At 38.3% G+C, this 22,145-nt stretch overlaps 1 protein-coding gene across 1 annotated transcript; it reads left to right on the top strand.

Annotated features, from left to right (window-relative positions):
- Nucleotides 1-285: 285 nt before the first annotated feature.
- On the top strand, nucleotides 286-1,719 carry LOC113291604 (protein MAINTENANCE OF MERISTEMS-like). The gene is made up of 3 exons (XM_026541121.1): nucleotides 286-459; nucleotides 751-1,098; nucleotides 1,471-1,719. The coding sequence occupies exons 1-3, from the start codon at nucleotides 286-288 to the stop codon at nucleotides 1,717-1,719; spliced, it is 771 nt and encodes a 256-aa protein (XP_026396906.1).
- Nucleotides 1,720-22,145: the final 20,426 nt, after the last annotated feature.

Genomic DNA, 22,145 nt, shown 5'->3' with positions numbered 1-22,145 from the left:
CTTCCAGAAGATGGAGGAAGGGTGTTGATCAGTTACGACGAATCTTGGGCAAAGATAATATATGAGACTCCTGATCACAAATATGCGGTCCGAGTATGGAGACACCAAAGGGCATCAGAATGGAAATTGTTTGAAGAGGTTCCCGAGGAGGTTGCTTACGTACAATCCTCTGCTATATAGCATGTGATTCCATATGAACGTCAGGAATGTGACAGAGTGACTATCTCCGCCTTTTCCAAGAGATTTTATCCAGAGACTTGTACGTTTAAGTTACCCTTTGGGGAGATGACAATCACTCCTGATGAGGCGAACAAGATTACAGGGCTTAAAGTGAGGGGTGGGAGCGTGGATGCTGACTATTATGATATGAGTTTGGAGGAACTATATAAGTTGTTCAATGAATGTTTTGGTTGGGATGATTACAAGACTGAACTTGAGTTTTGTCGTTCCGTTAAAGATGTAAATTGTGTTCAGGAGGACGGTGTGAGAAACAAGAAGCTTAATAAGATCAAGCTTACTTATAATACCTCGATATTCGGCAGTGGTTGGCCAAATGGAATATAAGTAATGGTTTGTCCTTTCCTAACACCGAGGCCTTTTCAGTACAATTGGCTCCAGAGTTGGAAGAAAACTCTGCAGTTAAGCGTGCTCGGGCGGGAGTAATATAGGGATAGGTGACCATCCGGGAAGTTTCTGCTGGATTACCGCAACGATGCCCGTTTAAAACCCCACACTTCCGGATGACCGCAGTGGCCAAGAAGGGACAATTTCGGTGGAGGGATAGGTCATTACATTACTAACTTAAAAAAGGAATTTGGGAACACAAGTGAGAAAGTAGAGAAGGGGGAGTTGGTAATGGACGAGATTAAAGTGAAGCAAACCGGAACCACCTACTTGCTTTATACTCTTGGAAGAGATATCTTCCTCAACCTAACTGGAAATAAGGTGAATGCCAATTATCTCATATTGGTAAAGGATCTTGCTACCGTTAACAAGTACGCTTGGGGAACCACTGCTCTAGCTTACCTTCTCGAACAACTTGCGACCGCCTCTAGGTTAGCAAGTACATACATTGGAGGAAACTTCACTATGCTTAAGGTAATTTTTTACGATCCAATTAATATCCTTTTTTTTGTTCCCAAAATTATACAATGCATTTTTTTTGGAGTTTCAGTAGTGGGTTCGGCTATTTGATGATTTTCTTTTCAAGCCGAACCCTCTATTGAGACTTCAAATTTAGTGGGTTCGGCTTGTTTGTACTTTTGTTACGGGCCGAACCCTCTGATGAAACTTCAAATTGATGGGTTACACTTATTTATACTTTTGTTATGGGCCGAACCCTCTACTGAAACTTCAAATTTGATGGGTTAGGCTTATTTCTATTTTTGTTATCGCCCGAACCTAATATGTTCCTGATTTTATTTTCCTTTTCATTTTCTCACTTAAATTCCTATATTAATTTGGATATAGGTGTGGGTATATGACCATTTCTCGATTTTGGAATTGGCCAAAAAACTTGAAAAATATGTAAATTGGGTTGATACACTTCTAACAGCGGCACGATACAAGTTTGAGGACGAGATGAAAAGGAATAATGAGCAGTTGGTGACAAGGTTGAGAGAGAAGTTAAACTCTTTGAATCTTCATGACGTTGATTTTGATCCATATTCGCCGAAAACCTGGAAGAAGAAGATGAAATTGTTCAAGATAAAGAGATGATGGTGGGAATGTATTATTGACCATTATTTTATCCCGGTGGTTGTGTAATATATGATCCTCGGCGAGTACTCCGTCAATAAGGAACCATCCAGAAGGTCCATTTATTTGACGAGAAATTCACGTTGATGCCAAATGGTGCTAATGGAACTAAAATCACCACTTCTTCGTGGAGTCCAAAGTGAAAAATCGGGGGTACAACAACCACACCTAATATTTCGCTTAGCAATCTGTATGGACAAACTCCAATATATTTCTAGAAAATCAACTAGACAGTCAGACTCAAACTAGATAAAAGTATATCAAAGATTTAGATTATCTCAATCTCTCAATTTGATCTATACTCAAGCAAATAGAAATTTACGAGTCTTTATCAAAGAGAGATAACTTGGATGGTACCAAAGACCAATATCAAGTGTCAATCAATTTAAATCAACAACCAAAAGGTCGGATATTCTAGTTGATTGAACCTAACGCACAACCTGTGATATTTCAATTATAAAGATAAACAATATAATGCGAAATAGAAATAACACAGACACCAGAATTTTGTTAACGAGGAAACCGCAAATGCAGAAAAACCCCGGGACTTAGTCCAGATTGAACGCACACTGTATTAAGCCGCTACAGACACTAGCCTACTACAAACTAACTTCGGTATGGAATGTAGTTGAACCCCAACCAATCTCATACTGAGTCAAGGTACAATTATGCTCCTACGCCTCTGATCCCAGCAGGATACTGCGCACTTTATTCCCTTAAATGATCTCACCCACAACTAAGAGTTGCTACGACCCAAAGTCGAAGACTTGAAATAAACAAATCTGTATCACACAGAAAATTCTACAGTAATAGATAAATTTGTCTCTCACAGAAATACCTACGAGTTTTGTTCCGTCTTTTGATACATCAAGGTGAACAAGATCCAATTGATAACCCGGACTTATATTCCCGAAGAACGGCCTAGAATTATCAATCACCTCACAATAATCTTAATCGACGCGGCGAAAGAAGATATTGTGGAATCACAAACGATGAGACGAAGATGTTTGTGACTACTTTTATATCTTGCCTATCGGAGATATCAATCTCAAGCCAATCCTTACGATTTTACTCGTACGATAGAATATGCAAGATCAGATCACACAACTACAAGAAGGTAGTATCGGTTTGGCTTCACAATTCCAATGAAGTATTTAAGTCGTTAACCTGGTTTTAGAGAATAAACCAAAGGTTAAAGGAGAATCGACTCTAGCTAACACAACTAGTATCACACGGGAGGTATGTGGATTAGGTTTCCCAGTTGCTAGAGTTCTCCCTTATATAGTCTTTCAAATCAGGGTTTGCAATCAATGTTAGCTTGGCAACAAAGCATTCAATATTCACCATTAGATGAAAACCTGATTAGATTCAATCTAATATCTTTCAACCGTTAGATCGAAAACCTAGCTTTTTAAACACAAATGAAATGCACGTTTTTAGGTTTGTGTAACCGTACCCAAACATGTACATTTGTTGGTTCAACAATAGTTAACCAAATGGTTAGCCATATGATCACTTTCATATCAACCATATTCTTCTTCACCATAACTAGTTCAAATGACTCAAATGAACTAGTTAGAGAGTTGTTCAATTGCAAGGAAATCTTATGTAACTACACAAGACACAATTGAAGCAAAAATGATTTGATTCACTTGAATCGGTTCATGAACTTTATAGCCACGGTTTGAAAATTGCATTCCTTAGATTATATAAGTGTAAGTTCAAAAACAATCGTCTTTAGATATAACCTACTCAACTTCGCAGACTTAGTTCGCGGACTTGAGTTCTCGGAAGGAGTTCACAAACTCCAGCAGATTTTCTCGGGTCGAGAACTTCCGCCAGTTCGCGGACTGAGTTCACGGCTCTTGTTCTGGTTCTCTTGATCATCAAAGTTCGTAAACTTCGGTTCAAGGAATAAGGACTTATACATATATGTGTTTCCACAACAATGCTTATATCCATCATTGGTTATATAATATAAACTCTAATTTCAATCATTGAAACATTCTTAGAGGACGTTATATAGTTGTTATTCACAAACCATTTTTCGTCAAAGCAATTTTCAAAGTGATTGAAATATAACATGAATTTCGTCACTAGGTAAAGATGAATTTGGCCAAAGCGAAAGCTTACCAACATATATTTCGAGAAATAGATAGGTGAGATAAACTCGGCTCTAAATATCAAATGTGTATAATCAAAGTCTATATAGCAAAACGACTTTTGTCTCAAGGTAGGAGATAGAGTAGATAGACTTTTGAGTGATAGATAAGTTCAAGTCTCCACATACCTTTTTGTCGATGAAGTTCCACCAGTTCCTTGAGTAGTTCTTCGTCTTTGTATGATAAAAAGCCAAGGAGTTCTTGAGCTCAACTACACTCTCTATCCTAGTCCGAGACTTAGCTATAGTAGACTAGAAATCAAGACTTATAGTTTTGATCACTAACATTGACAAACATGCTTGAGATAGCAATGCATGCAAGTTCGACCGAGCAATGCTCTAACACAAAGTATGATCTCGAACCTAGCATTGAGCATTGGAATAAGTTAGAAGACAACCAATTAAATATGGATGTTTTAGAACCTGTGCATGATGATCCTCGTGAAGTTGATCCGGGCTACATGGATTGGTACAACCAAATTTCTCATCCCTTGATCATCAATAAGAAAAGTCAGAAGATAGTTGATAAGTCCAAGGCGAAGGAAGTAGCAACAAACATCTCCAAAAAGTCAACTCATGAAAAACTATTGAAGGCTTTCAAGACAATGATAATAATTGAATTAATTTATACTCTTGAATTTTTTATAACATAAATATAAAATAATATAAGTTGATCACACTTAGAAGTTGTTGACAAATGAAATTAGGTTGCAGCGGGTAAGAAGATCTTGAAGAAAATGAAAAAGGAACTTAGTTACAAAACACCGATGACAGTTGATGAACAACAGTATCTCTACAACGAGTGAGATGCTATTATAAACAAAGGACAAGGACCGCAGGTACCCACAAAAAGGTCGACGAAGAAGAGGAATCGACAAGCAGGTGAAGGCACAAGGTGATGACGACGCGGCGAAAGATGAACGTCAAGGTGGAAGAAGAGGAGACCATGGAAGTATTTGTGGAACCGACAAGAGGGCCCGTGTTCAATGAACTTCTATGTTTCCCATGTTTAATTAAGTACACTTTTATGTTGTATGTTTTAATTGTTTTATCGACAATTTGACTTTTATGTTTGCTAGTTCATTTCGTGTTATCAACAATTTGACTTTTATGTTTTAATTGTGTTATAGGTACCTTGAATTTTTAACTTTAATCGTGTTATAAAAAAGTTCAACATCTGGAACTTATCAGGTTCGGCCGGTCCTGTAAATCTCCGTATGTGCCGAACCTGACAAGTTCAATATCTGGAATTTATCGGGTTCAGCTAGTCCTATAAATATACCTATACGCAAAACCTGGCAAGTACAATATCTTGAATCTCCCAGGTTCGTCACGTCCTGTAACTTTACATTTCAGCCGAAACTGACAAGTAAAGCTTTTGGATTTTACCAGATTCGGCTGATTCTGTAATTTTCAGTATTAGCCGAGGCTAGTTTCTTTTTTTTTTTTTTTAAAAAAAACATTGATCCATTGAGGAATTTCTATATATAGTGTTGTCCCTCTGTAACTAATTTTTCTACTGAACTTAGTGTTGTTCCTCCAAACCAAATTTTATTTTGCATTTCTTCTCAAAAATGGAATCATTCACTGTTGAAGATGATAAAATTCTTGTTGGAGCTTTCGTTTGAACTTATCGAGAACGACCTAATAAATATTATTCGATGTTTTAGAAAAGAGTTAAAGAATTCCAGTTTGAGTTAAATGGAAATCCAAAACGTCGTAAGCGGATGGAATTAGCTGAAAGATTTGAGAGTATCCGTTATACGATGCGAGATTACATCAGAATATTAAGATGGGTCAATCAATATCAACCTAGTGATACTAATGAAGAGAAAGTGAGTATTCCAAATTCTACCACGCTTATGTTCAGAAATAGGGTACACTTTTGTTTGAATATTAACTTTTGAATTCTTCTTTTCTAAGGATGTTAGAATTCAAAGCCTTTGGGAAATACACCTTGGAGGAAGATACGACCTTGGGATGTGTTATACATGGTTGGGGAGAAGAATTTTGAGATTTATTAGAGAACTAGTCATCGAGATTCGTTAGAGATATATCCATCGAGATCCATTGAACTATTATGTAAAACGAGATTAGTAGTGTGTGACCTAAGTTTCTATTTAAGTGAAAAAGTAAGTGAAATTTAAGCAAAACAAGGGATGCAGCCCGGCTTATAAATTAAATTTATAATAAGCCGAATTTATTTTATTTTCAAACCTTTGAAAAATATAGTTGTTACTTAATCAAGTTAGGCTTGTAATATATACTTAGTTCAAAGCCGAACCTGTACCTTTTACACGACATTCTAGTAACAACTTTTTTTTTTTTTTGAAAAATATAGCCGTTGTAAACCTGTTTTTTATATATGCCACATCTCTTGAAAAATATGTCACCCTCTAGTACTAAGTTTACTTTAGATGAAGATTTGTCTCTTTGCATAAACCACGTAGCATACTATCCAAAGAAGGGTGAAGAATGACGAGTGAAGGGTCTGATGAGTATGTGAAAAAGCGGGGGTCTAACAACCACACCCAATATTTCGTTTGGAAATCTGAGAGGACTTACTCCAATATACTTTCAAGAGAATCAACTAGACAGTCAGACTCAATCTATAGGATAGTATATCAAAGAGCGGTATCTATATTTCTCAATTCAATCTGCAATCAAACAAATAAGAATTTGCGAGCCTGATTGAATAAAGAGAAATAACTTGAACGGTACCAAAGACCAATGTTCAAGCGTTAATCAATTTATATCAACAACCAAAGGTTGGATTATCTAATTGATTGATCTTAAAGCACAACCTGTGATATTCCTATTATATAACAAAATATAATGCGGAAAAGAAATAACACAGACACCAGAAATTTTGTTAACGAGGAAAACGCAAATGCAGAAAAACCTCGGGACCTAGTCCATCTTTGAACACCACACTGTATTAAGCCGCTACAGACACTGGCCTACTACCAATGAACTAAGGTTCGGAATGTAGTTGAGCCCTAATAAATCTCACATTGATCAAGGTACAGTTACGCTCCTTACGTCTCTGAACCCCAGCAGTATTCTACGCACTTGATTACCTTAACTGATCTCACCCACAACCAAGAGTTGCTACGACCCAAAGTCGAAGACTTGATAAACAAATTTGACTCACACAGAAAAATCTATTGGAATGGATAAATCTGTCGCCCACATAAATACCTGTGAGTTTTGTTCTGTCTTTTTATAAATCAAGGTGAACAGGAAAACCAATTGATAAACCAGAATTATATTTCCGAAGAACAGCCTGGTATTATCAATCACCTCACAATAATCTTAATCGTATAGAAACGAAACAAGATATTATGGAATCACAAACGATGAGACGAAGATGTTTGTGACTACTTTTTATCTTGCCTATCAGAGAATAAATCTCGAGCAAATCTTAGAGAAGATATTACTCAAATGATAGAATCAAGCAAGATCATAACACGTAACTACAGAGAAAATAGTTGGGTCTGGCTTCACAATCCCAATGAAGTCTTCAAATTGTTAACCTACAGGGTTTCGTGAAAAACCTAAGGTTAAAGGAGAATTGACTCTAGATTATGAAACTAGTATCACACATGAGGTGTGGGGATTACGTTTCCCAGTTGCTAGAGTTCTCCTTTATATAGTTTTCAAATCAAGATTTGCAATCTAAGTTACCTTGGTAACGAAGCATTCAATTATTCACCGTTAGATGAAAACCCGATTAAACCCAATCTAATATCTTTCAACCGTTATATCGAACTTATCTTGTTACACACAAATGAAATGTACCTTCGTTTAGGTTTGAGTAACCGTACCTAAAAGTGTACACCATGTTGGCTCAACAATAATTTACCGAAGTTAGCCATATGAACACTCTCATATCAACCTTGTTCATCTTAACCATAACTAGTTCAAATGACTCAAATTAAACTAGTTAAAGAGTTGTTCAATTGTTATATTCTCATAAAAGTATACAAGAACACAATTGAAGCAAAATCGACTTGACTCACTCGAATCAATTCATGAACATTATAGCCACGGTTTGCAAAGATTGCATTCCTTATTATATAAATGTATTTGTTCATGTGTACAACCGATTTTAGAACTTTAACCTTCAAGTATCCAAACGGGTACGCATACTTGAAATACCCGGACTGAGTTTAGGTTTCGCCAGTATGCGAACGGGTATGCATACCTCGAATCCCAGCAGAAAATCTCGGACATGAGCCTCACGCAAGTACGCATACGGGTACGCATACTTAGGTTTCCGGATTTCTCAAACCAACAGGTATGCATACTATGGTTCCCAGGCATGGATTACATATGTGCAAGAGTACACAACATGTCACAATCCAACAACGGTTAAGTGTTCTAAACTCCTATTTCAATCATTGAAACTTTATTAGAGGATGACAATAGTCGTTTTCACACACTATTAGCATCAAAGAAATTTTCAAGTTATTGAAATAATCTTACCGAAACATTCCAAGTCTACACCAAATGATTGTATCATACAAACCATGTAACATGTTAATCGGAAATTTTCACATGATCATCTTCTGAATTTCGTCAAGAATATAAGATGAACTTGGTCGAAGCGAAAGCTTACCAACACATATTTCGAGAAATATGTAAGCGAGTTAAACTCCGCTCGAAATATCAAATGTGCTTAGTAGAAAACTATACAGCACTACGACTTATGTCTCAGTATAGGAGATAGAGTAAAAATAGACTTTCCAAGTGATAGATTAGTTTCAGTCTCCACATATCTTTTGTTGATGAAGTTCCTCAAGCTCTCCTTAGTAGTTCTTCATCTTCAAATGATGAACGCCGTGAAATCTAATGCTCAACTACACAATTTATCTTAGTCAGAGACATCTATAAGTAGATTAGAAATCAAGACTTATAATTTTGATCACTAATATAGACAAACAATCTTGAGATATCAATGCTTGCGAGTTCGACCGAGCAATGCTCTAACAATATCTACTACTTGGTTCGAGTTCATGAATCATTCTCCACTGAAACAGGTAATCCTCACAACCGGGATCGTGCATCCTTGTTTTTCCGAATTGAACCTATAAAAAAAAGTTACATATTTTATAGCTTTAGTTTGGGTTATGAATCGATATCGACTCAAGGGTGAAATAACCTTTGAGATTGAAGTGCGAGCTCTAGAGGAATGGCGAAGTTTGAAAGGAAAGAATTTCAAATACGAAGCTCACTACCACATCCTTAGAAAGTTTCTCATAACCCGCTTGGGATATTAGATATTTTTCTTTTGTAATGCTACTATATTCCTATGTAATGGGAATGTAATCCTTTATCGTACAAATGAAAAACTTTCTTATTGGTACTCATGGGTTTTAATTTTTTATCAGGTTCAACTTATAAATTATGTGTCGAACCATATCTTGTGTTCTCTATCATGGTCTTTATAAGTTGTTCGGCTTGTACGTAATCCTTATAATAAGCCGAACCTGACTGGTACTCCTGGGTTTTAAATTTTAATCAGACCGGATTATACGTAATCTTTACGTATAAGCCGAACCTCGGTGGTACTCCTGGGATTTAAAATTTTCCATGTTCGACTTATATGTAATATCCATAGTAAGACGAACCTGGCAGGTACTCCTGGGATTTAAATTTTTGTCAGGTTCGGCTTATATGTAATCTCTATAGCAAGCTGAACCTGACAGGTACTCCTGGGATTTAAATTTTTGTCAGGTTCGACTTATATGTAATCTCTATAGCAAGACGAACCTGACTAGTACTCATGGGATTTGAATTTTTGTCAGGTTCGACGTATACGTAATCTCTATACTAAGCCGAACCTGACTGGTACTCCTGGATTTAAATCTTTGTCAGGTTCGGCTTATATGTAACCTCTATAATAAGTCGAACCTGGTATATTGATGGGGTTCGGCGTGTACATTTTGTGCCAAACCATATCTTGTGTTTTTTATTATGGTCTTCATAAGTGGTTCGGCACATAAGTAATATTACGGGTCAGCTGAACTTGATTGTGTTTTAACATTTGTATACAACTAAAATAAATTTACAAAAAAATAAAAATAAACCATTCAAATATTAGCATCTCGAGGGTACATTTTGAAAAGATGAGGCATCCAAATACACTAGTTATCAACATATAAATCCTTTACCAAGTGTGATCGTCTATGGATAGAGTCGAGACAATACAACAATTTCAGTACACACTTCGTGTGATCGTCTATGGATACGATATCGAGACAATATAACAACAAGATCACTTGTGTGATTGACTATGGATTCAAGATCGATACGATACGACAACGAAGTATTCACTTGATAGTAGGTACGGTATTAAACCGAAAATCTATAGGATCAATTTCAAGAGATATGGAGTTAACGTACATGTGTAATTTACTTAATTATAATAACAATTATAATGCAGAAAACAAAGTAAATGACAGAGCAATATTTTGTTAACAAGAAAACCGCAAATGCAGAAAAACCCCGGGATCTAGTCCATTTTTGAGTACTCCTAGAATTAAGCTGCTATACAAAATCTAATACCAACTTCATATAGTTGACACCAAGTAGACTACCCCTAGATACTTAGTTTTCTCAGTATCCATGCGCCTTTGACTTCGAGAGTCACACACGTGAATAGTAAGTCATTTGGATCGTAACAAAGGAAGAATATGTTTAATAACCACTCTAATCAATCTTTGTTATAAAGATATGTGAGTTATTGACAAAGGCTCTTCCGTTTAAACTAATAAACTCCTTTGTATGGTTAGATCAATCTAAATTTTGATTACCGAAATAATCAAACTCTAGATTTGCAATCAATCAATATAGATCTTAAAGAGAAACTATAAGGTAATGCCAATCTCACGCAACTAGTCAATCAAGTCTATTAAAGATAAACACGATTCTAGTTGAATCCTAGCCGATCAAGGTTTGTGCACTAAATATACAAGATACGAAAACTAATAAGAATTCTTCTTCGTCTTCAAATCTTCTATTGCCTTCGATACCTGCGCAACACAACTTGAATCCTCTTGTGATAAATCACGCACAAAACTGAGTCTGTTAACAATGGATTATCACAAGATGTCTTTAGATCCAAAAGTGGTTCTAAAGATCCCTTCTGTTTTGGGGTAAAAACTGATTCTGCTGTTTTTGGTAATTTGGGGTGTGTTTATGAGAAACGAGTTCAAACCCTAAAAAATGCACTACACGGGAATGCTTTTAGGTTCGAGAAATCAATCTGTAAGACTCTAGCCTAAACCAAGAAATGGTCGTTCCATATTCAATTCGGTCACAAGGTGAAGGAGAAGGGTTGATCTTAAGGAGGGAAGCGAAGAAGGTGTTTGAAATCAGAGTGTTGAAGGTGTGGCTGTTTATGACCTGCGTATCAGAAAATGGTTTCTGGCTACTTGTGTTAATAACACTTGTGTTCCGTTTTTGAAATAGATTGAAAATCTATTTATACAAGTCATTTGAGCGCAACCCTGGTCTCTTAGGAAGTGGAGGAAGTGAAGTAGTGGAGAAGTGGGTTTTGTACGGAAGGTAGTGATCATCGTGTCTCGTTATGAGGAATGACTGATCACACGTTCTCCCACTACTCTCATTACTGATAACCGTCCGCCTTTCCTAACACGTTCTCGTAATGGACGCGTTGCACGCCGCACGCTGTAAACCGCCAGGATGTTACCCCAGTAAGCATCCCCCAGTTTGTGACATGTTTGATGTCTCGAATAAGTGGGTCATGGGACCCACCGCGTAGAATAGCATGGTGCTATTATGTGAAACAACTAAGTTGTTTATGAGTCCAATATAAAATATTGTATGTATTTGATGCATGTGAAGCATCAGAATTAAGCAGCTCAAACTAATCGATGTGTATGAAGCATCATTGTTTTAGAGCCTGATTGCATAAGTCGCGATAAGTGTCTTAAAGGGGCAACATGACCGACTACCTTTGGATGATCGTTTAAGGACTCTACGGTCAAGTCATCACTTGGTCGATCGCCTCATGTGGAAAAGGGATGGCCGGTCTTCTCAATGTTGCTCTGCTTGTTTTCTGAGAATAAATCTACACCGTCCGACTAAGTTGGCGAAATTGGGTGGTCATGATTAATTTTCGGCAGTTGTTCAATGATGTTGACGCGATTTTTAGAGTTTGGAGGCCGTTCGACCAACTCCCTTTTGAGCGAGCGTTTCGAGATGCTGCGCTTGGGTTTGAGCAGGTCGATCGACCATGTACAAAGGGGGGTTGCCAGCGAGCATGTTGACATCCCCTGGGTCACCTAAATTAAATCTAAGCCACTCAATTCGGCTGGCTAAGTTAGATGGTTGTGATCGATTTGCGGCAGTAATGTATTGCCGCAAATGTAATTTAGGGTTTTCAAAGTAGCGCGTTCAAGCTACTTTGGGCAAACGATTTGGTATGTTCCAGTTTTGCCGTGGAGAGGTCAATCATCCAAAGAAGAAGTTGGGCCAACGGTGGACACTTTGGCACTTCTTTGGTTGCTCGAGATGCGGTCCAAGTCGTCTAACTAGGCCGACGAAGTTGGACGGTCATGATCGATCTGCGACAGCTATGTATCACCGCGACCCAAACTAAGGCTTTGTTCACGACGCGTTTACTCGAGTTTGAGCGATCGATTTAGCGCCCTATAGGCTTGCCGCCGGCAAGTCGTTTGTTCAAGGTGAAAGTGGGGCCGCCAATGATCATGCTGATACTTCTTTATTCGTTTGCAGGAAGATCTAAGCCGTCCAACAAGGCTGGCGAAGTTGAACGGATATGATAGCTTTTGAGACTGTTTTTTACGGTCTTAGCTCGTTTGAGCTTGGTTTTTACGGAGCGCAATCGCTCATGTTTGGGTCAGCGTTTGAAGCGCTCGTGAATGAGCAACATGGGGGTCGATCAACTAGAGGAATGGTGGGTCCGCCGATGGTTACTACGGTGATTGCCTAGTCCTTCTAAGAGTAAGCTATGCTTGTTAAATCGTGTGGCCAAGTTGTGTGGCCGTGATCGTTTCTGAGACTAACATTAACAGTCTAGATTTTCTTTAAGAAATAAATGTGTGTTGATCACACTAACTTTAATTAAAAGTGTGTGAACGCGTTGATCTCTTTGTCAGAGAGATGTAGCCTGTATGAGTATTTTTTTGTGCAGATCCCAATACTAGCACTTCGGGAGATTCATGCTACTCTGCTGAGAGTGAGCATTGATCGTCATGTCATGTCAGTATTGAGAGTTCGGCTGGGAACACATCACGGAAAAAATACAAGGCAAATCATGCATTAGTTAATAATGCTGGCATAAGCAGAATATTTGGGATTGCTAGCACCATTCTGAATGAACTTCATCTATATACTGAGTCGTTCAATACATGTATGACTAATGAGGTTTGGGCACTCATTGCTTTCGAACGGCCTTTACTCCTTTGCAGGATCACAACGTTAAATATAAGGTTTTACGATTTTGACCCTGAACTAAAAACCACCATCAACACCTTCGATACTTTGATCTAGTTTGAGTGACCCTTATATCAGAAGAGAATGCTCTCAAGAATAATCAAACTAGGTGCAAACAAAGTTACCACAACCGTTAGTCAATCAAATCAATAATCGAAAACTAAAATAACAATGCAATTATCTAGTTTCCTACCAACGGTACTCGTATAGCTTCTTGATCCCACGGAAGTCTTTAAACGAGCGATCGTAAGATAATTTTCGCCTAATTAGGGTACTTTCCTATCTGAATAGACGGCTCCACTAGAAATTACATGAATGAAGTTTGTATGGCTCTTAGGATAGTTTGCAAGAAATGCAAACTCAACTATTTATAGACCAAGGTTGTTTGGACAACAAGGAAATTCCAACACCAAACATATTCTCAAGATATTCACATTAAAGTACCTAATTTTGGTTTTCTTATTGCCACTTAAATGCCACACCATATTTTCGAAGACTCTCATAGAAAACTTCTGTTATTAGTCTATCACATTAACAAATGATATTTTCCAGAGGATATGCTATAATTGCTGGTAATTAAAGCATATATTATGAAAATCATAACTAAATGCTTTCCACTTTTTCGGCATGGGATCACCTTGAGTATCAAGTAATATCTTTGAACAATTAATGATAAGAGTTATGTACATGTTCAAACAATAACGACATCTAGAAGCTTCTCATATTAGCAAACCCAAAACCCTAATTCACACATCATGGAGAAATATGTGAACTAGGGGAACTTGGTTTTGCTCATGGAACTGATTATACCATCACTCCAAAATATGTTGTGATCGGATATAACATGGTTCCCGAGATAAGTTGTAATCGGTTACACCTGGCTCCATAAAGTAGCTTATGATCAGTTAAACCTTACTTCCCGAAGTAGCTTGTGACCGGTTACACCTTGCTTCCCAAAGGTAGCTTGTGACCAATTACAACTAACTTAACAATTCATCTTGTGACCGGTTATACCTTGGATTCTAAAGTAACTTGTGACCGGTTACAACTTGCATTCCAATATAGCTTGTCATTGGTTACACCTTGATTTCCAAAGTAACTTGTGATCGATAAAAACTAGCTATATATTATAGGTTACGACCAGTTATACCATATATATCAACCAAAGTTAAGATTGGTTCTACATACTCCTCTTGTATTGATCAATCAAAATATTTAATGAAGAACCGGATCAACACATCATGATTTCCCTTTCGATTATGAAAAATGTTCATACATCTACTTAAACTAATGTAATAATACATAGGTTTCTAGGATGAAATCACCTATATAATGCACACATAATCAAGTAACTAAATACAATACATTATGTCGATGTCGTATTTACGAAGTTTAAAAGATAAGCTTTACACTTCGTAATATAATTCCTTAATACTTTGATCATAATATTATGACCAAGTCTAACACTAGAGTTTCATATGTATATATATTCGCGTGTTATGTTTTCAATCTAAAACGACTTGAAAGATATGTTAGGAATGAAAACAAGATCAAGTTAATATTACTAACCTCAAAAGGAAGGATGATGTCGTCGTTGCAGTCGTTACTTCTTCACTTTCTTCAGGTCTTCGGAGTAATACGTGTAGGTCTCAACATTTCTATACTTTCTAGTCTAACCTAAACGAAGTTGACTCTAGTATTTAATCAAGCGACTCTATATGAGTTTTGATACTAAAATATGACAACCAACCTTGACATACCAACACTTGGTGGGTTCAACCGAGCTATGCTCTAACACATTTAATCACATTTCTGATGTTATATATACCTCATCATCCGCTAAAAGCAAAAAAATACAAAATAGATTGAATGCGCCGCTACAAGCCAAACAACACTTTCATATGTCATTTTTACACAAAGGGGTAGTGTTGATGGTGGTTTTCAATTCAGGGCTAAAGTAGTAAAACCATAAATTTATGTATTCTTGTTCTGCAAAGAAGTAAGAGATATTCAAAGCCGACGAGCGCTTACGCCACACTGCTTACAATATGTACTGATCAATTCAGTATATTTATATACAAAATTTAATTAGAATAGTGTCGATTGCAGAATCACACATATTCTATAGATTTTGTTGAAGCTCCTGCCTGCATTATTCATTAATGCAGGGTTTTGCTGAGCATCTATCTTGTGATGTGTTCCCGACTGAACTCTTAAATAACTGACATTAAATTTGTGTTCGATCTTAGCTGAAAGCATGAGTTTTCTTAATGTTCACATTAATATATGCATAATAGGCACTACAAGTCGTGCCACTGAGAAACGTGATACTTGCAGAAGTAGCAAAAAATTAGTAATTTTGTGCCAACGCGCAAAATTCACTAAAGTTGATTAATTTTGTGGCAGCTCGGAAAAAATCAATTTTGACATAATTTTATGTCAACTTACAAAATTAGGTTTTCGCCCTAAAACGGAGCCTACACAAATTCTCGATCCCTATTGGTCGATATCGAACCTAAGCGAGCTAGGAAACCAAGATACCATGTAGCTAGTGATCGGTGCCTAATAATGCACATTTCTACACAATTTTATAGGCTTTCATCACATCTTAAGTGTTTCAATGTCTCATTTTATATCAAATTCTGTATTTGGCGCATATGTTCATTAGCGAGTAATTTTGTCGGAATAATCTCATCGTTGTGTTGTGGTGTAGGTACTTTTACTAAATTGTGAACCAAGGACTGGGGGATGGTGTAGACAAAGTATAAGAAATGAAGTTGGTCTTTCTACTGACTCAAGTGAAGATTAAATGGGGAAAAGGATAACACAGTTAATATATCCAAGGAAAGGTGTGCTATTAATTCATATCTACCCAAAGATAAAGTAAGCAACCAAACATGCCCTTGGTAGCTATCATCGTAATTTCCAAGACCAGATGCAAAGTTGCTTTTCAATCTTTCATAACCATCGTCCTACTGCAGTCCACATTTCTTCCCCAATTTCACACGGCTCCTACAAACCTACCTCAACTCTTCGTTTCTCTCCCACTCCTTCTTGTAATCAATCTGAGCTATCATTCAAACTGCTACACCTAATCTATAAAGTATGGCTCTGATGTGTTTGTTATTAGAAGAATGGGCATGAAGTGTTAAATTGATTGTTGAAGTTTGAGATAGATCAAAGTGTTCACTACAGCACCATACCGAAGACAATGAGTAGACTTGAGTGGTTTAATTGATGTCAGACTAGTAAGCATCAGAACTTTTATACCTAATTTTGTAGTTGTTTATTATTGACATTTGGGGAAAATTCCGTATAAAAAGGGGAGGAAATGATGGATGGAAACTCAAGCCCGGGTTAACCGGTGCAATCTGTTGTTTTTAGGTTTATGTTTTATTTCAATTTTACTCATGTTCTAAAACTTTCTGCTAGGGCAGAGATGAAACCCTTTAATAATTAGGATTTTCTTGGTTTGATTTACCCGTTCTTCATGGATTTTTGAATGAAAAGTATGATTTAATCTATAAATACTAGCAATTTACTTTCACCTTGTATGTGAAGCATCCATGGTAGTTAGAACAATTCTTTGTTATGTATTCAAGCCTATAATGAAATGATTTAGTTCAATTTGTAATTATCTATGCTTTAAACTGATAGGCAATGCTAGAGATTTACATTTTAGCTGAGGTTAATTCATCCATTTGTTTAAGTGATTATATCTTATCTTCAAAGTAGTTTGAGGCTAGCATCTCTATAAATCCTTGATTGAAAAGAGAACTAGTAAATCAAACTAGGAATTTCTATGCATTTAGGTGGTGGATTCGAAGCCCTAGTTCATCTTTATATTTCTTATTAATCTTGTTTTTTTAGCATAATCATCCATATCCTTGTCATCGACAACCCACCTTGTTTAAATTAGTATTAGTAGAATCTTAGAGGTTTAGTTTCACCAATAAAATTCCCCATAGGATTGAACCGTATTTGCCGTCGTCTGCGTTATGGACGTCGTGCGCTTGCGGTATTTCATAGTAGGTTTCTAAGCCTACCAGCTAGTAGGAGTCAAATCCTACCAAAAATCAAATAAAGAAGAAAAAAGGAATCTGCGACTAAGTTGGAAAGTAGCGTAAGGAGGCACGACTGGGCAACTTGTCCGGTCGGTTTTCCCTAGCAGGCGCCCCCTCCTTGTCGACCGGCCACCCCCATGTTGCTGACAGTCGGTCTCTCTTTTCCATCGGCCAATCGAATCGCTCTAAAGCTGTAACCAGCACTTTTAATTAAATGTGGAAATAGGTTGGTCGACGTGCTTACAATCCTTAAGAAATTGGATCTTGGCCGTCCAAAACGGTCGCAAATTGATCATGATCACACAACTTGGTAAGCTCCGTTAGCTAACCTTAGGTCATGCAAACACGGCCGAATAAGTCCCATGGAACTCACCGGCGGGCCCATTTCCATTCCAACCAATCAGAACTCCCCTAGATTTCCAGCAACAACCATAACCGCTAGCCAAAATATACCAGCCGCGTGGATGCAAATGAGTTTCAATCGAATTAAGACCGGACATGGCAGTCTTACATCAATCGTAGCTGCCCAACTTCGCCAGCCGAATCGACCAGCCTAGATTTGATTTTGGGCGACCAACAAGGTCCCGGTATACTCATTGACGGTCCACCTTTGGCTTAGACCAATCATATTGCTCGCAACCTGCAAGCAACACCCCAAAACGATCACCAAAGTAGGTTGGTCACACGACTTTAAAAGCCTTGAAATCCAATTAACGGCAGTACATGACTGCCGCAAAGTGATCTCGGTCAGCCAACTTCTCCAGCCGAATTGATCGGCCCAGATCCGATTTCGAGGAGCCAATGAGATGCCGTCGTGATCGCCGGCATCCACTCTTCCATGAGGACCGATCGACCTGTCCTCAGCCTACCCATACGACTCCTGGTGGATACCCACGCTACTCATAAGAGTCTTAAATAAATTAACGGTAATCAACAACTGCCGAAAAATCATCTCAACCATCCAACTTTCTTAGATGATTTGACCGGCTTAGATCCAATCTTAGGCGACCAATGGGACGCCATGATTTTTGTCACCTACTTCCCTTCTTCATGAGTTGGTTACGCCACTTTCAGTCGATTTGCTTGGCTGCCAACCGCTCAATCAAAGAAGGCTGGTTGCGCTCCTAACAGCGGCACTTCGTATATATCGATCTAATTTGAGCTGCTTGCTTAAAAGCGATGCTTTATATGCATCGATTATAAACGATATTGCTTAAATATCGATTTAATAAATAATTTGATAGTTTAATTATTTATTTAACCTAAAAGCACCGTATGCTATTTTTGAGTGTTAACTCATACCAAGTCTCGTTTACACGACTTGATTCATCACATATGACCACCTACCGCGTAGCTTACGCGTGATTGGTCAAAGTTATCAGGTTTTGCCAGCAAGATCCATTCAGCAACTAATATGAAGAATTTGTTTCATTCTTCATGTAACTTGCTCTATATTTTACACAAAAATACTCGAGACATCAACATGTCACAAACTGGGGGATGCTCATCAGGGTATTGGATGGTGGTTTACAGCGTGCGTCATGCAACACGCCCATTATGATAAAGTGTCAGGAAAGGCGGACGGTTGATAGCAATAAAAGAGTAGAGGGTGACCGGTCTTCCCTTAATGAAAGGGACATGGTTCTCACCACTTTTACTTGATCCCCACTTCTCCACTACTTAACTACCTCCACTTCCTACAAGATCAATGCGTTCAACTATGACTTGTATAAATAGGTTTTCAACCTATTTCAACCAACAACAATGTCATCAACACAAATATCCAGAAAAAACCAAGAACTTACGTCTTACATTCTGCAAGCGAGTTATACATTCTGATACAAGTCATAAAACAACCACACTTTCATAGTTCATTATTCTGATCTCAACACCTTCTTTGCTTCCCTCCCTAAGATCAACCCTTCTCCTTCATTTTGTGACTGAAGCAAGACTGCAACGGCCATTTCTTGCTATAGGCCAGAATTGTACAGATTGATCTCTCGAATCTAAAATACTCATGTGCAGTATATTTGTTTAGGGTTTAAATTGGTTTCTCGGCGGCACACCCAATTTACCATTTTCAGCAGAATCAGTTTTCAGCCTACTATATATTGGCGACCACAGTGGGAGATTAATCTCTCGGTTGCAAAGTCGACTTCCGTTTTAATTTTCTCAATGGTGGGTCTTAGGTCTGGACCAATACTCAATCCTGATGCTACCGACGCTGGCGATACATCCGGAGCCACCATTCAAGCTGCTAACACCGATGTATCGCCTGCTGGCGCTATCAATACATCTCACGGCATTACATCCTCAGACAACTTCAGTCACGTCGACAACCCTGTTTTTCCTATTATTAGCGAGGCGAATGACAAGGATGAATACTTTACCCCTATCCTATCCAATGGTTCAACAAGAGAGGTTAGAACAACGCGGCTCCAACTCACCATGCATGAGCTGCTGAAAGTGCAGGAAGAACTGGCAAGAAAGCTTGCACGTATAGATAACAATTTGAATGAAGTATTCACCATATTTCATAGGATGCTAAATCACTTGGAGCATCATGGCGTTTTCAGGGATATGAAGCCTCCAACACAAAGACCGAATACCATAGCTGACGATTCATATCCTCCACGGGTTGGAAGTTTCACTACCAACAAGATGCCGGTGAACCAGGAAGCAGTTTCCTTGGTGGAGATTCTATGTGAGATTCTACACCTTTCTAAGATTCAACAAATGGAAGCGTTTGCTGCGATCAATCAAATAGCTCTATACACACAATTAACTCCCTCTTCTCCAAAATCCTCGAGAGCGTCAGAAATGTCCATAAACAATGTCACTTTCACTGAAGATGACATGATGTACGAAAAAGGCCATAACAGAGCCTTGCATGTTACCGCGCGTATTAAGGATTCAAGATTCAAGAGATCTCTCATCGATATGGGAGCAGCCTCAAATGTCATTTCTCTCAAGACTCTCAAGACAGCAAAGGTTCGACAAAGTAAGATTGTGCGACTACCTACTGTGATGACCGATTTCGAAGGTAACCAAACTAAACGTACGGACATATCTACTTAGATCTGGCGGAAGGGCCTATCCGGTTGAGGGTGAAATTCGAAGTGATAGAGAAAGAACCAGACTACCACATGATATTGGCGCGACCGTGACTTCATGATAACAGAGTCATTCCCTCGACATATCACCAGTGCTTGAAGACTGTATTGAATGAGGAAGTTGTTCGCATACCTGCGTCTCTGTCCCCATATGCTCCAATTTATAGCATTGAACTTTTCGAACCAAAAGAGAATCCGCGAGACTCATCAAACAAGGTCTATTGCACACCATTGCCTACATGGTCATCAATTGAGGAGGAGGACAGGTTGTCATTACCGAACAAGGGGACTGAACCTTCCACGGTATCCCTACTGACAGAACGTACTCAACGTTGTCTTTCAGGTAAAGACTCGACCCATCTTCATACTAAAAGGGAACGTAATTTCATAGCGAGTCGTGATGCCGAAGGTAGGACCATCTACCGGCACCGTTGTTAGCAATTAATATGGGAGACTACCAAGAGGCCTCCCCACCCAGAAGAATGCAATCACAACGACAAGTTGCAAGAAGGAGAAGTTCCAGATGCTGAACGACAACTGCAAGATGGTACTGTCTCCACTACAGATGAACTCGAGATTGTCAATATCGAAATAGAAGAAGCTCCAAGGCTTGTATCCATCAGTTCGACTCTGTGTGCAGAGGAACGTGCAAAGCTCGTAAATCTTCTTAAGGAGTACCAGGATGTGCTCGCGTGGACCTACGAAGAAATGTCCGTCTTAGACGAAAAGCTAGTCACTCATAATCTTCACATAATTCCTGGATCCAAACCAGTTAAACAACCTCTAAGAAAATTTCGACATCACATTGAGGAGCAAATCAAAATCGAAATTCAGAAACTACTAGCTGCAGGCTTCATTCGACCCATTCAACATCTTACTTGGCTGGCAATGTAGTTTATGTCAAAAAAAATGGCCAGATCAGGTGCTGCGTGGACTTCAAAAATCTGAACAAATGTTTCCCGAAACACGATTTTCCTCTTCCCAACATCGACATGCTAGTAGATGCTACCAACGAACATGAAATTTTCTCCTTTATGGATGGATACAACGGCTATAATTAAACAAAAATGTACGAGCATGGTGTAAGTAAGACAGCGTTTCGAACTCCTCTCGAAAATTTCTATTACACAGTGATCCTTTAGGCCTGAAAAACGCTGGTGCTACCTACCAACGCGCCATGACTGCAATATTCCATGATATGATGCACAAGCAAGTTGAGGACTATGTAGATGATATAATAGTCAAGTCAAAAACCAGAGCGGCTCACACAAACATTTTACAACAAGTGTTTGGGAGATGTCGTGAATACAAATTAAAGATGAATCCTTTGAAATGTGCTTTGGGGGTTTCTTCGGGCAAGTTCCTCGGATTCCATGTAACTGCTGAAGGAATCAAGGTAGATCCAACCAAGACACAAGCCATCATCACTATGCCTCCTCCACAAACAATAAAGGAACTCCAGAGCTTCATGGGTAGGATAAACTACATCCGACGTTTATACCAGGTTTAGCTCAACTTATTTCTTCGTTCACTCCCTTGCTGAAGAAGGGAGCAATCTTTATT

Source organism: Papaver somniferum, chromosome 6 (genome assembly GCF_003573695.1).
Source record: "Papaver somniferum cultivar HN1 chromosome 6, ASM357369v1, whole genome shotgun sequence".
In the NCBI taxonomy this organism is placed as follows: Eukaryota; Viridiplantae; Streptophyta; class Magnoliopsida; order Ranunculales; family Papaveraceae; genus Papaver; species Papaver somniferum.
This window is presented reverse-complemented; position numbering and strand designations above follow the sequence as displayed.

Excerpts from the sequence above, each read along its gene's own strand:
- LOC113291604 (XM_026541121.1), top strand. The coding sequence starts at position 286 with ATGACAATCACTCCTGATGAGGCGAACAAGATTACAGGGCTTAAAGTG. Across the intron at positions 460-750 it reads TTTGTCGTTCCGTTAAAGAT|TGGCCAAGAAGGGACAATTT; the intron begins GTAAATTGTGTT and ends GGATGACCGCAG. Across the intron at positions 1,099-1,470 it reads GAAACTTCACTATGCTTAAG|GTGTGGGTATATGACCATTT; the intron begins GTAATTTTTTAC and ends ATTTGGATATAG.